The sequence below is a fragment of the Phocoena phocoena genome, chromosome 4 (assembly GCF_963924675.1).
Source record: "Phocoena phocoena chromosome 4, mPhoPho1.1, whole genome shotgun sequence".
In the NCBI taxonomy this organism is placed as follows: Eukaryota; Metazoa; Chordata; class Mammalia; order Artiodactyla; family Phocoenidae; genus Phocoena; species Phocoena phocoena.
Window position 1 is genome coordinate 132,244,630 of NC_089222.1, and position 14,143 is coordinate 132,258,772.

At 36.2% G+C, this 14,143-nt stretch overlaps 1 protein-coding gene across 1 annotated transcript; it reads right to left on the reverse strand.

Annotated features, from left to right (window-relative positions):
* Positions 1 to 385: 385 nt before the first annotated feature.
* On the reverse strand, positions 386 to 880 carry LOC136122096 (keratin-associated protein 13-2-like). Its single transcript, XM_065875901.1, has one exon. The coding sequence runs from the start codon at positions 878 to 880 to the stop codon at positions 386 to 388; it is 495 nt and encodes a 164-aa protein (XP_065731973.1).
* Between the last annotated feature and the right edge of the window lie 13,263 nt (positions 881 to 14,143).

Below are 14,143 nucleotides of genomic sequence, written 5' to 3' on the forward strand. Positions count from 1 at the left end.
ACCCATTCCTAGAAAGAAGTACTCTGAAGGCCTGTAGCCTCAGAGATAGATTATAAATCAAACTTAAAACCAATAAAGAACAATGAGAACATATCAGTTGCAAGAGTGAATGAGTTTATTAGGTCAAACAAAACTGAATTTCCATGTATCTTGTAAGAAAATGTTTATGTAATTCTGAACCAATTGTTTCAACAAAATTACAGACATGGACTCAATATTTTGGTCATTCATTAATCTCACTGAAAGAACTAGTCTGTCAGCCAGTGCTTGATGCTAGAGAAAGGATGAAGGCCTGATGGAGAGAGGAGTTAGCTAACATTTCTGAAAAAGGCTATGATAGCAGTTTTAAATAGAGACAAACATTTTGCTCACAAAGTCTAGAAACTCAGAAAGTTGGCCTACAGAAGGCTGATCTATAGGTTGCCCTATAACCAGAAGATTGAAAGCTCCTAGAAGCCAAGTATGTTGGGTAGTCAAACCTGGAGCCATAGATCAGGGAAGGGAAACCATGAACTCCATAACACAGGGGTCTGAATACACTGGATCCACAGCCCAGTGAGGAGGAACTTCTGGATCCATAATCCAGGGAGTAGGAGCTTCTAGATCCATAACCCAGGGAGTAGCCTCTGATGGACCCACAGTCCAGAGACCCATAATAAGTTATCTGGAAGTGTCTGCAGAGCATGGAGGTCCTCAGGCTGTAGCAGGACATCAGGTGGGGACTGAACACCACACAGGAGGGCTGGCAGGTGCTGGGGGAGCAGCAGTCAGTGCTGTACACAAGGTTGCTGGGGTAGGAAGAGCCACAGGAGGAGCCTGGGTAGCTCAGGTGGTCCCCAAGGGAGTGGGAGAAGTTTCCAGAGGAGCAGTTGTAGGACATGGTGACAAGAAATTTGAGTTCAGCTGAGTTACTCTGAGGAGACTCTCTGACTTTTAACGTCATGATCCGGACTTCAAGTATATATTACTCTTAGACCTGGATGCATCACTGTCCAGACAGATGTTCCCTCCTCCTTGCTCACCGTTTTAGACAAGCATACCTCTCTAGGTTATTGCTTCAATTTAATTTATCACATCATCACATACTTAATTATGTTTTAAGCACTCAGACTAAGAAAGAAACTACTCAGTTTCTTTTCCTTGGAATTTGTTGTGATTTGACCTTCAGAGTTATAGGTGATAACATTTTCAGGTATCCTCCCCTTCTTATCCATGTGCGCAGTGTGTCCTGGTATTACCATGTAGAGTTACATAAATTTTCCTTCACTTCCATTAGGTATTAAGAGCATCAGTAGTTATGATTCAAAATAGTTTAGTGTTTCTTCAAAAGGGTATGATAATGGATTTCGCCAAATACTAACTATATTCAGTAGTCTCAACAATCTATCAATTGAACCTTTTACTCTTTTTCTATTTGGATAAATTCATACAATTCCTGAGGAATCTGAAAAATAATATACATTTGTATATGTATATATATATATACATATATATATATACATATATGTATAACTGAATCACTTTTCTGTACACTTAAAACTAAGAGAACATTCTGAATTAACTATGCTTCAATAAAATATCCATATAATTTTTTAACATCTTTATTGGAGTATAATTGCTTTACAATGGTGTGTTAGTTTCTGCTGTATAACAAAGGGAATCAGCTACATGTATACATATATGCCCATATCTCCTTCTTCTTGCGTCTCCCTCCCATCTTCCTTATCCCACCTCTCTAGGTGGTCACAAACCACCAAGCTGATCTCCCTGTGCTATGTGGCTGCTTCCCAGTAGCTATTGATTTTACATTTGGTAGTGTATATATGTCCATGCCACTCTTTCACTTTGTCCCAGCTTACCCTTCCCTCTCCCCGTGTGCTCTAGTCCATTCTCTACGTCTCTGTCTTTATTCCTGTCCTGCCCCAGCTTCTTCAGAACATTTTGGGGTGTTGTTTTTGTTGTTGTTGCTTTTTTTTTTTTTAGATTCCATATATATGTGTTAGCATACAGTATTTGTTTTTCTCTTTCTGACTTACTTCATTAGGTATGACAGACTCTAGGTCCATCCACCTCTCTACAAATAACTCAATTTCATTTCTTTTTATGACTGAGTAATCTTCCATTGTATATATGTGCCACATCTTCTTTATCCATTCCTCTGTCAATGGATACTTAGGTGGCTTCCATGTCCTGGCTATTGTAAATAGAGCTGCGAAAACATTCTGGTACATGACTCTTTTTGAATTATGGTTTTCTCAGGGTATATGCCCAGTAATGGGATTGCTGGGTTGTATGGTAGTTCTATTTTTAATTTCTTAAGGAACCTCCATACTGTTTTCCATAGTGATTGTATCAATTTACATCCCCATCAACAGTGCAACAGGGTTCCCTTTGCACCACACCCTCTCCAGCATTTATTGTTTGTAGATTTTTTGATGATGGCCATTCTGACTGGTGTGAGATGATATCTCATTGTAGTTTTTTTGGGTTTTTTTGTTTGTATTTTGTTTTTGTGGTACACGGGCCTCTCACTGTTGTGGCCTCTCCCGTTGAATAGCACAGGCTCTGGATGCACAAGCTCAGCGGCCATGGCTCACTGGCCCAGCCACTCCGCGATATGTGGGATATTCCCGGACCGGGGCACAAATCCATGTCCCCTGCATCGGCAGGTGGACTCTCAACCACTGTGCCACCAGGGAAGCCCTCGTTGTAGTTTTGATTTGCATTTCTCTAATGATTAACAATGCTGAGCATTCTTTCATGTGTTTATTGACAATCTGTGTATATTCTTGGAGAAATGTCTATTTAGGTCTTCTGCATTTTTTGATTGGGTTATTTATTTCTTTGATATTGATTTGCATGAGCTGCTTGTAAATTTTGGAGATTAATCCTTTGTCAGTTGTTTCATTTGCAAATATTTCCTCCCATTCTGATGGTCGGCTGTTCATCTTGTTTATGTTTTTCTTTGCTGTGCAAGAGCTTTTAAGTTTCATTAGGTTCCATTTGTTTATTTTTGTTTTTATTTCCCTTTCTCTAGGAGGTGAGTCAAAAACCATCTTGCTGTGATTTATGTCATACAGTGTTCTGCCTATGTTTTCCTCTAAGTGGTTTATAGTGTCTGTCCTTACATTACAGTCTTTAATCCATTTTGAATTTATTTTTGTGTATGGTGTTAGAGTGTTCTAATTTCATTCTTTTACATGTAGCTGTCCAGTTTTCCCAGCACCACGTACTAAAGAGGCTGTCTTTTCTCCATTGCATATTCTTGCCTCCTATATCAATGATAAGATGACCATATGTGTGTGGGTTTATCTCTGGGCTTTCTATCCTGTTCCATTGATCTATATTTCTGTTTTTGTGCCAGTACCATATTGTCTTGATTACCATAGCTTTGTAGTATAGTCTGAAATCAGGGAGCCTCTTCCCTCCAACTCCGTTTCTCTTTCTCACGATTGCTTTGGCTATTCAGGGTCTTTTGTGTTTCCATACAAATTGTGAAATTTTTTGTTCTAGTTCTGTGAAAAATGCCAGTGGTAGTTTGATAGGGATTACATTGAATCTGTAGATTGCTTTGGGTAGTAGAGTCATTTTCACAATGTTGATTCTTCCAATCCAAGGACATGGTATATCTGTCCATCTGTTTGTATCACTTTTAATCTCTTTCATCAGTGTCTTAGTTTTCTGCATACAGGTCTTTTGTCTCCTTAGGTAGGTTTATTCCTAGGTATATTCTTTTTGTTGTAATGGTAAATGGGAGTGTTTCCTTAATTTCTGTTTCAGATTGTTCATCATTAGTGTGTAGGAATGCAAGAGATTTCTGTGCATTAATTTTGTATCCTGCTACTTTACCAAATTCATTGATTAGCTCTAGTAGTTTTCTGGTAGCATCTTTAGGATTCTCTATGTATAGTATCGTGTCAGCTGCATACAGTGACAGTTTTACTTCTTCTTCTCTGATTTTGATTCCTTTTATTTCTTTTTCTTCTCTGATTGCTGTGGCTAAAACTTCCAAAGCTATGTTGAGTAATAGTGGTGAGAGTGGGCAACCTTGTCTTGTTCCTAATCTTAGTGGAAATTGTTTCAGTTTTTCACCATTGAGAATGATGTTGGCTGTGGGTTTGTCATATATGGCCTTTTTTCTGTTGAAATATGTTTCCTCTATGCCTACTATCTGGAGGGTTTATATATATATATATATATATATATATATATGTGTGTGTGTGTGTGTGTTGTATTTTGTCAAAAGCTTTTTCTGCATGTATTGAGATTTTCATATGATTTTTCTCCTTCAATTTGTTAATATAGTTTATCACATAGATTAATTTGTGTATATTGAAGAATCCTTGCATTCCTGGGATAAACCCCACTTGACCATGGTGTATGATCCTTTTAATCTGCTGTTGTATTCTGTTTGCTAGTATTTTGTTGAGGACTTTTGCATCTACGTTCATCGTGATATTGGTCTGTAGTTTTCTTCCTTGTGATATCTTTGTCTGGTTTTGGTATCGGGGTGATGGTGGCCTCGTAGAATGAGTTTGGGAGTGCTCCTCTGTCTGCTATACTTTGGAAGAGTTTGAGAAGGATAGGTGTTAGCTCTTCTCTAAATGTTTGGTAGAACTCTACTGTGAAGCCATCTGGTCTTGGGCTTTTGTTTGTTGGAAGATTATTAATCACAGTCTCAATTTCAGTGCTTGTGATTTGTCTGTTTTTATTTTCTATTTCTTCCTGGGTCAGTCTTGGAAGGTTGTGCCATTCTAAGAATTTGTCCATTTCTTCCAGGTTGTCCATTTTATTGACATAGAGTTGCTTGTAGTAATCTCTCATGATCCTTTGTATTTCTGCAGTGTCAGTTGTTACTTCTCCTTTTTCATATCTAATTCTGTTGATTTAAGTCTTCTCCCTTTTTTTCTTGATGAGTCTGGCTAACTGTTTATCAATTTTGTTTATCTTCTCAAAAAAACAGCTTTTTGTTTTATTGATCTTTGTTATTATTTCCTTCATTTCTTTTTCATTTATTTCTGATCTGATCTTTATGATCTCTTTCCTTCTGCTAACTTTCAGGGTTTTTTGTTTTTCTTTCTCTAATTGCTTTAGGTATAATGTTAGGTTGTTTATTTGAGACATTTCTTGTTTCTTAAGGTAGGATTGTATTGCTCTAAACTTCCCTCTTAGAACTGCTTTTGCTGCATCCCACAGGTTTTGGGTCATAATTTTTTCATTGTCATTTGTTTCTAGGTATTTTTTTATTCTGTCTTTGATTTCTTCAGTGATCTCCTGGTTATAAAATCCATATAATTATTGATATCCATTAATTTAGCTTAATTAAATTGTGGATTCATTGGCAGAGCACTCATCCTACCTCTTCTGTGATACACTTGGCTTTCTCATGTCTGAGCTCATGATCAGAATTAAGGGGTGCAGATAGCATACTGGAGTTCAGGTCAATGGATTGCCTTATAAAGAATGGAAGCCTAAAATGTTTCCTTGGAGGATGTTCTTTTAAGAAACAATAAATATAACTCTTTGAGAGAGATTTTGAGTAGAAGTGTTTGCTACATTTGAATATCTTCATGTATTTTCTGATACATCTGTCTTGTAGTAGGGATTATTCTCTGCTTATGCCCTAAATCAGCTGATATGTTTGTTTTGTTTTGTTTTTTGATGGAAAGACAGATTCTTAGCAGCAATTATTAATTTTTACCTTAAGTAAATTTTCAGAAATGGTTAACAGTTTCTGAAACAACTAACTTGAAATATTAGATCTACATGGGTCTTTACCATCCTGTGACCAATTTACACATTAAAAAAATGTCCCAGAGAATTTTAATAAATTTCCTTTAATTGTTCAGTAAGATTGAAACAAAATTGAAGCTTTAACTATGATTTCCTTATGCAGTCAAGATTCAAATACTCTGCAAAGAAAAAAGCAAATTTAACTTTAACTTGTCTCAGAAATGAATCTTAAGCTTATTTATACTAAGATACAAATGCCTAATAAAGCTTTATTTACATCTCAGAATATTTGCATTGAATAGTGTTCCAGAGTAGAATTCCATGATTCCATGCATCACTGGTCTTTATACATTTAAAGTATATTTTACTTTATAACCCAAGAAAGAGAAAAAATCCTGTATAATCCATACTTAGATTAATGGAAAAAAAAAAGAAGAAAAGGGCTTTTGAAATCTGTTGTTGTGGCCATCTGTCTTCTTTTATTTTTAGTTTTTTTTTTTTTTTTTTCTGTACACGGGCCTCTCACTGTTGTGGTCTCTCCCGTTGCGGAGCACAGGCTCCAGACATGCAGGCTCAGCAGTCATGGCTCATGGGTCTAGCTGCTCCGCGGCATGTGGGATCTTCCCGGACCGGAGCACGAAGCAGTGTCCCCTGCATTGGCAGGCGGACTGTCAACTACTGAGCCACCAGGGAAGCCCTGTCTTCTTTGAAATCTAACATTTTATTTGGTTTAAGTGAAATGGCATTCACAATTGTTATTGGAAAGAAAGCTCCTTAACTACCTGAAAATTAAGTTGCTTTATTCCAAAGCACGCTGCTTCAGAGCACTTAGTGACTTTGTTTTATGATTATCTGTCCCATGCAGAATCCAAAGTGTGGCATGCATCACATGAAGTGCCCTTGTGCAATACTTAAGCCATCATTCTGATTCACTGAAGTAAAATAAGCTATGCTTTATGAATGGATACCTATTAAATTTACTAAAGATGTATGTGTCACCCCCAGCACAGGGGATTCCTTATAGTGCCATCTTTTAACTCCTTTAGAATGGATAATATTTATCTCTTCCTATTAATAATTGGCTTCTGCTTAAAAAAAGAAAGATGTTCTAATATGAAGAAGTCCTTGCTTTTCCAGACCAGCACTCTGTGTCTGGGAATTAATATTAAAATAATTCAGGAATAAGTCAATTCCAATTAACATTCCCCCCAGCCTATTCCTAATAGGTGAACACTTTTCATTAGTCTTTTGTGCACTTTGTACAAATGCTAATTAATAACTCATGAATGCTAATAAATGTGTCCCTCTGAAAGGAAGAAAAAGCAAAACAAACTAAAGTTGTTATAATAGTTCAGAAGTACATCCTGGAACTAATAAAATACTCTGTGTGCTCTGTATACACAGGCAAAGTGTTTAAGAGAAAAACATATTACTCTTTGGATAAGTCAGAGGAAAAATGCAATACTGGAAAACTTTTTTTTTTTTTTTGAGAAATAGAGGAATATCAACATTACGTAGGATAGAACAAATATTGGAGTACCACTAGTCATAAGTAGCTTATGATCTGTATGACTTGAATAAAGATGTTGTTTCCAGGTCACAATATTAATGTAGCTCAGTCTTAAAGATGACAATCCCCTTTGCAATGAGTTTTCAGAGATTTTTGAAACCTTTCTAATTAGACAAATACTAGGCAGTAATAGAAAGAGTAGAAATCCATATGCTCCAACCTAGAACTTTTTCCCTTCCTGTTCACTTTTCTCCTGTGTCCTCAAAACTGCCTTGTTTAGACTTACAAAACCTTTGTATTGCCCCTTCCCCAAAGGCTCTTATTCATAACAACTATTCTTCACTAAGATTTTTTTTAAAAATATATAAATTTTATTTTTATTTCTTTGTTTCCAGTTTTTTACTCATCTTATTTTTTTATATTTTATTATATTTTGGCCAGATCACACAGCACGTGGGATCTTAGTTCCCCAACCAGGGATCGAACCTGGGCCCCCTGCAGTGGAATTGTGGAGTCTTAACCACTGGGATTCTGAGGAAGTCCATTCATTAACATTTTACTTTCCAAATTTTCTTACTCAGTAGGAGATCCATCTGTTAAGCATTATTGCTAGGTATGGGTTGAAAGATCATTTATCGGTAAAAGACTTGAGATAAACCACTTGACCTTTCTGCTCTGGCCTCTCTCCCAGGCACTCATGGAAGTCTGCCCTTGGCTGCTGCTTTCCCAGAGGTCATCCTGCTTCATTGTTAGAGATTCTTCTTGATACTGGTACTCCACTTGCATGACTGCAGCTTTTTCCTGCTTCAAATTGACCCATTTTATATCTGCAGAACTGCGTCATCCAAAACTTTTATTTGAAGTGAAAAGGCCAGGATAGCTTCTAAAGGGTTCTTCTTACAGACCTCTCTGATCTTACACTTGCATTTACCCATCAAAAAATGGAAACCATCTTTAAAAAATAACGTAATACTAATATACCTGCCCTCTTTCAGATGTTCATTCAAATCAAATTTTATTGCTTATCTTTATTAAAAGTTTTTTAAAGAAACCAAACATCTTTTAAATCCTATTAAATTTTATTGCTTCAAAATAGAATACACACTCCAGCTGAATAGATGCCCCAGTTGTCTTATTGCCATCATTTTTTATGGACATGCCTGGCCACTTTTCTACCTCACTTCCTCTTGCTGTCACATTTAGTGGTGTGTTACTAAGGGGCAGAAGGTGGTGATAAGTTTCACCTTGCGTTTGAAGTGAAGATCCTTTCCTGGAGGATGGATGGGTCATTTAACTGGCAGAGGTTAGTGGAAGTCCTCAATCTCCAGTTTGCTGGTCAGTTAATAAACACTTCTGACTCTTCTGAGAGGATTGAAAAATATCTAACTCCTATTTCCAAAACTTAGTTTTCAAATCTTCATCTTGAACATTTTTAAAGATGTGCATAATCTGGAAAAAAATTGTTAAGGGACCAGAAAGGGAGTCCAGTATCATATTCAACTCTAGGTTTTTTAAATTTTATTGTTTTGTTTGTTTGAATTCAGTGTCATGGACAAAACAGAAAAGTGCCTAGCTAGGAATTGAGTAAAGCCCAAACGTATTTCACAGAATTAGATATTACTGAACCTACCAAGGAAATGCTAGTGTATGAAACCATGGATTATAAAGTCTAATTTCTTACACTGACAAAGATAAGTTTTAGTGTATTGTGATGGGAACAACATTGAGTTACAGTACTGGCTATTACATACATCAGAGACAGGACTAAATGGCTGCTGAAGGTCTTGACAATGGCAAAATTCTATGACTCTAAGGTAAAATTCATGTTCTGATAATTCAATCTACACCAGTTTTCATATGACTACATTTTGTTCTTTATTTTTTTTCCTTTTCTTTTAATTGAAGTATAGTTGATTTACAATGTTATATTTGTTTAGGTAAACACAATAAAGATTCAAAATTTTTATAAATTACACTGTATTTAAAGTTTTGAAATATTGGTTTTATTCCCTATTCTGACTGTGAAGAAAGGGTATATTCTCTCCCTAGTGAAGTTCAAGCAAGATTTGAAAAGCACATGGTCAATTTGATTAGACAGGATAAGGATAACAAACATTAAGGAAATCATCTATTTCTTGAAGAGTGTATTATAGTTCTCCAGAGAAACAGAACCATGTGTATGATGCATGTATATAATATATATATATATATATATATATATATATATATATATATATATATGAGTATATGTGTCTATATATATAATGTGGGTCTTTATACAAGATATGTATACATTATACACACTTATCTGTAATGTGTACATGTATGTGAGTGCATGTGGAGACAGAGGGGGGGATTTATTCTTAAAATTGGCTCATGTGATTGAGTATGAAACCTACAAAACAGACTGAGTTAGAAATTCAGACTGATGAGGAAGTCAAGTCTGAATTCTATACAGCAGGCTGGAAGCTCAGGCAGGGTTTCAATGTTGCAACCTTGATAATTCCTTCTGAATGAAACCTCAGTGTTTGCCCTTAAGGCCTTCAATTCATTGGTCGAGGCTCACCCACATTATGAAAGGTAGTCTGCTTTACTCAGAACCTACTGATTTATATGTTAATCATAGCAACATCTAGATTGGTGTATGGCAAACAACTGGACACAATATACTAGGCAAGTGGAAACATTAAAGTAAACTACTAGAGATGGTTATTAAGGCTTTAAACAATACCTGCAAATCAAGTATTATCAGGAATTAAAGTGTTAGCAAACAATGCTTTCATCAGAAAAATGTAATTATTTGTTGCTGTACCATGTTCTCCTTTTGTTGATTTAGTATTTTTTGTTTGTTTTAATAATATTTATAATATAGAACTTGTGGAAATCTAAATATCTTTGAGTCAACAGGATGAAGTTATATTTCAAGTTGCAAGCTTTAAAACCTCAACAGCACTTAAAAAAAAAATAAGAAGAAGCTCTTGATACAAGTGTTTTGTAAATCTAAAGCACCATCTGGGAAAGACGAATTCATCTTGCTTACATATATAGGAAAGAATGTTTCAGAATATTCATATACCAGTGCTATTAAATGTAAACTAAATCTATATATACTCTAAACCTCATCATAAAGTTAATGCCTGTGTATTTATTTACCAAAAAGTATAAATTAATTTCCCATAATACTGAAATGTTTATTATAATAGTTTTAAGAACTCTTGACTTTGAAACATGAGACTCTAAATCTTTGTTATATAGAAGACACATTTGTTAAGATATATTTATTCACTTAAAGTTGTAAACTATATTTGCCATTTGCTGTAGGATGTGAATTTTCCCTCACTATACTTGTGATTATTAACATTTTAACTATGACATTACTGAATTAATTATCATTAACTTGTGTAAGCAGTGGGAAAGCCCTGGAGAGATCTTTGAAACTAGAAACATAGGAAAACATTCTTAGTTCTTAAAAACAGAAAAGCAGGGAAAATAGATTGGATGGTCTAATGACTAATTTTTTAACACAATGCCTAATCTCAATTTTCTCTCTTAATAAAATAACATTAGTGAATAATATTTAATACGTGTTTTGTATGGGTCAGACGTTGTGCTAAGCATTATACATGGTGAATAAGGAATCCTATTTTACTCACAGTAGTTTTATAATGATTTATATCTTCTCACAAATGAGCAGAGACTATATACCATTATAGATTTTTCTGAGTCTACACTCTTAACTGTGTACTGTCTCAGTAACAAGGAAGATGGATAAGGATGGTGGGGAGGGTCAAGAGTAAAATATTGGAGGCAGGCTAAAGAATGAGAAAATATTAGAAGAAAAAAGTGAGAAATATTGGAATAATTAGGGTTGAGGAATGCTTAGGATCTATTTCGGTTGCAGTTAACACAATTCTGTTGAAAATAAATTTTAATTAGGCTGTAGTCTGTGTATGATTGAACCAAACCAGAAAAAACAATACCTAAGATCTAAATAGTACAACTTCATGCCACCCTAGGCTTCAATGACACCAAAAATGTTCTATATTCCTTAATAGAAAAAACAAAATCTTCCATCCTGATTCTCTACTTATTACAAATTCTTGAATCTTTCCTGAATAGTTCCATCTTCTTTTGATTCAACTTTTGATTCAAAGAGTTGAACTTTAGATCCACCTCAAATAATGGTACTCATGAGGACTTTCTAGCTTTGCTCTGACAAGATACCCCTTGGTTCAAATATATTCATCAGTGTTACCCTTTTTTGTCAACTCTGAAAAGTTTAGTTTCTAATTTACATGCCATAGATTATAAGCATACAAAAATCATAAAAAAGGCAAGTTCAGGACTACTAATAATCAGAAGCAAGCTCATATAGTAGAAAGCATAGACACAAATAATAATAAGTCGAGAAAATTTAATCTAGAAAGTCTTTCTGGGTACAGAGAGATTAAAAAAGGGGGATATGGAGTAGCATAGAGGTTAGATGGAAAGGAAAGAAAGTAGAAGATTCAATATGTATTAAACAAACAAATAAACAACAAAAAAAAGCAACTACATACAAGGAATTTTACATATACAAACTAATTTAATTCTCTTAAGAAATACATGCCATTATAACTCACATTTTACAGATGTAGAAGCAGAGACAAACAAAATTTAGCAACTTATGTAAAGTAATTTCTTATAAGTGATAGAATTAAGATTCAAGTTCAGGTTTATTTTACTCCAAATTCCATTCTTTTCATTCATTCATTAATTTACTCTTTCTATTCATTTAGTTTGCTCTCATAAGTATGAGTTTCTTACACAGAATAGGTATTTTATTAATTTTGAACAGATGAGTTGATATATAGATACACAAACAATAGAGTAAATGAAGAAAGTCTGAATTATTAGTAGCAAATCCATTCCCACATTCTCCCAAACTCTGACTTTGTTAGGAGCCTGCAATATATTTCAGGATGACAAGAACTGTATTCTGAACTTAGTCTGAATTTTGATTCTGCTTCTTTGAGGTAACATTTAGGTCTCAAATGGAACAGGTAACATGAAATAAAGATCTTATCTCAGCACATTTCTTAAGTTGTACTCATTGCTTTACCTCACAAGGGATGGGGAGAGGCTAATTATTGTTTGGACTTTTAAAAAAAATCTTGCTTGGGGCTCCAAGTTTGGATAGAGACCAAGAGAGGAAAATAGAGAAAAAGGAGAGATGATTAAGAAACTAACTATAACAATGACTTCAATATCTGGGGCACCTGGTTTGCATATTCTTCAGAAACTCTATACCTTGCAGTTACATGGTATTGCTTAGGGGAAGCAGTACCAATGTATGTTCATGCCAAAGAAAACTGACCAAAGGCACACAGAGCACACTGAAATACATAAATAGAAACATAAACCTGACTTTTTATCCTAAGTTAAGCAAATTATTGTAAAATAAGCTGGAATCTTTCTATTCTTTTGTGACATCCTAGAAAGAGATGATCCAGAAAGTAGGGAAAATAAAATGTGTTCTGGAGGAGAGGACCTTCAAGACGGCAGAAGAGTAAGACATGAAGATCACCTTCCACCCCACAAATACATCAAAAATGGATCTACATGTGGAACAACTGCTACAGAACACCTACTGAACGCTGACAGAAGACCTCAGATTTCCCAAAAGGCAAGAAACTCCCCACATACCTGGGTGGGGCAAAAGAAAAAAGAAAAAACAGACAAAAGAATAGGGATGGGACCTGCACCTCTGGGAGGGAGCTGTGAAGGAGGAAAGGTTTCCACACACTAAGAAGTCCCTTCACTGGTGGAAATGGGGTGTGAGCAAGGGGGAAGCTTCAGAGCCACAGAGGAGAGCTCAGCAACAAGAGTGCAGAGGGAAAAGTACAGAGATTCTGACACAGGGGATTGGTGCTGACCAGCACTCAACAGCCTGAGAAGCTTGTCTTCTAAACCGCCAGGGTTGGTGGGGGTTGGGAGCTGAGGCTTGGGCTTTGGAGGTCAGATCCCAGGGAGAGGACTGAGATTGGCTGCGTGAACACAGCCTGAAGGGGGTTTGTGCATCACAGGTAGCTGGGAGGGAGTCCGGGAAAAAGTCTGGAACTGCCTAAGAGGCAAGAGACCATTGTTTCAGGATGTGCGAGGAGAAGGGATGCAGAGCACCACCTAAACAAGCTCCAGAGATGGGCACAAGATGCGGCTACCAGTGCAGACACCAGAGATGGGCATGAGATGCTAAGGCTGCTGCTAAAGCCACCAAGAATCCTGTGTACAAGCACAGGTCAATATCCACACCTCCCCGGGAGCCTGTGCAGCCCACTACTGCCAAGATCCCGTGATCCAGGAACAACTTCCCAGAGAGAACACATGGTGCGTCTCAAGCTGTTGCAAGGTCACATAGGCCTCTGCCGTCTCAGGCTCTCCCTGTATTCCATAGCCCTTCCTCCCACTGGCCTGAGTAAGCCAGAGCCCCTTAATCAGCCACTCCTTTAATGCCCTACTGTCTGGGTGAAGAACAGACACCAGAGAACGACCTACATGCAGAGGCGGGGCCAAACCCAAAGCTGAACCTCAGGAGCTGTGCAAGCAAAGAAGAGAAAGGGAAATCTCTCCATGCAGCCTTAGGAGCAGTGGATCAAATGTCCACAATCAACTTGATATACCCTTTCTCTGTGAAATACCTGAATAGAAAATGAATCATCCCAAAATTGAGGCAGTGGACTTTGGGAGCAACTGTAGACTTGGAGTTTGCTATATGCAACTGAATAGTTTTTGATTTATATATTTTTCTTAGTTTAGTGCTTGTTATCATTGGTGGATTTGGTTATCGGTTTGGTTGCTCTCTTCTTTTTTTTAAATTACTTTTAAATTTTAATAATATATTTTATTAATTTTTATTTAAAT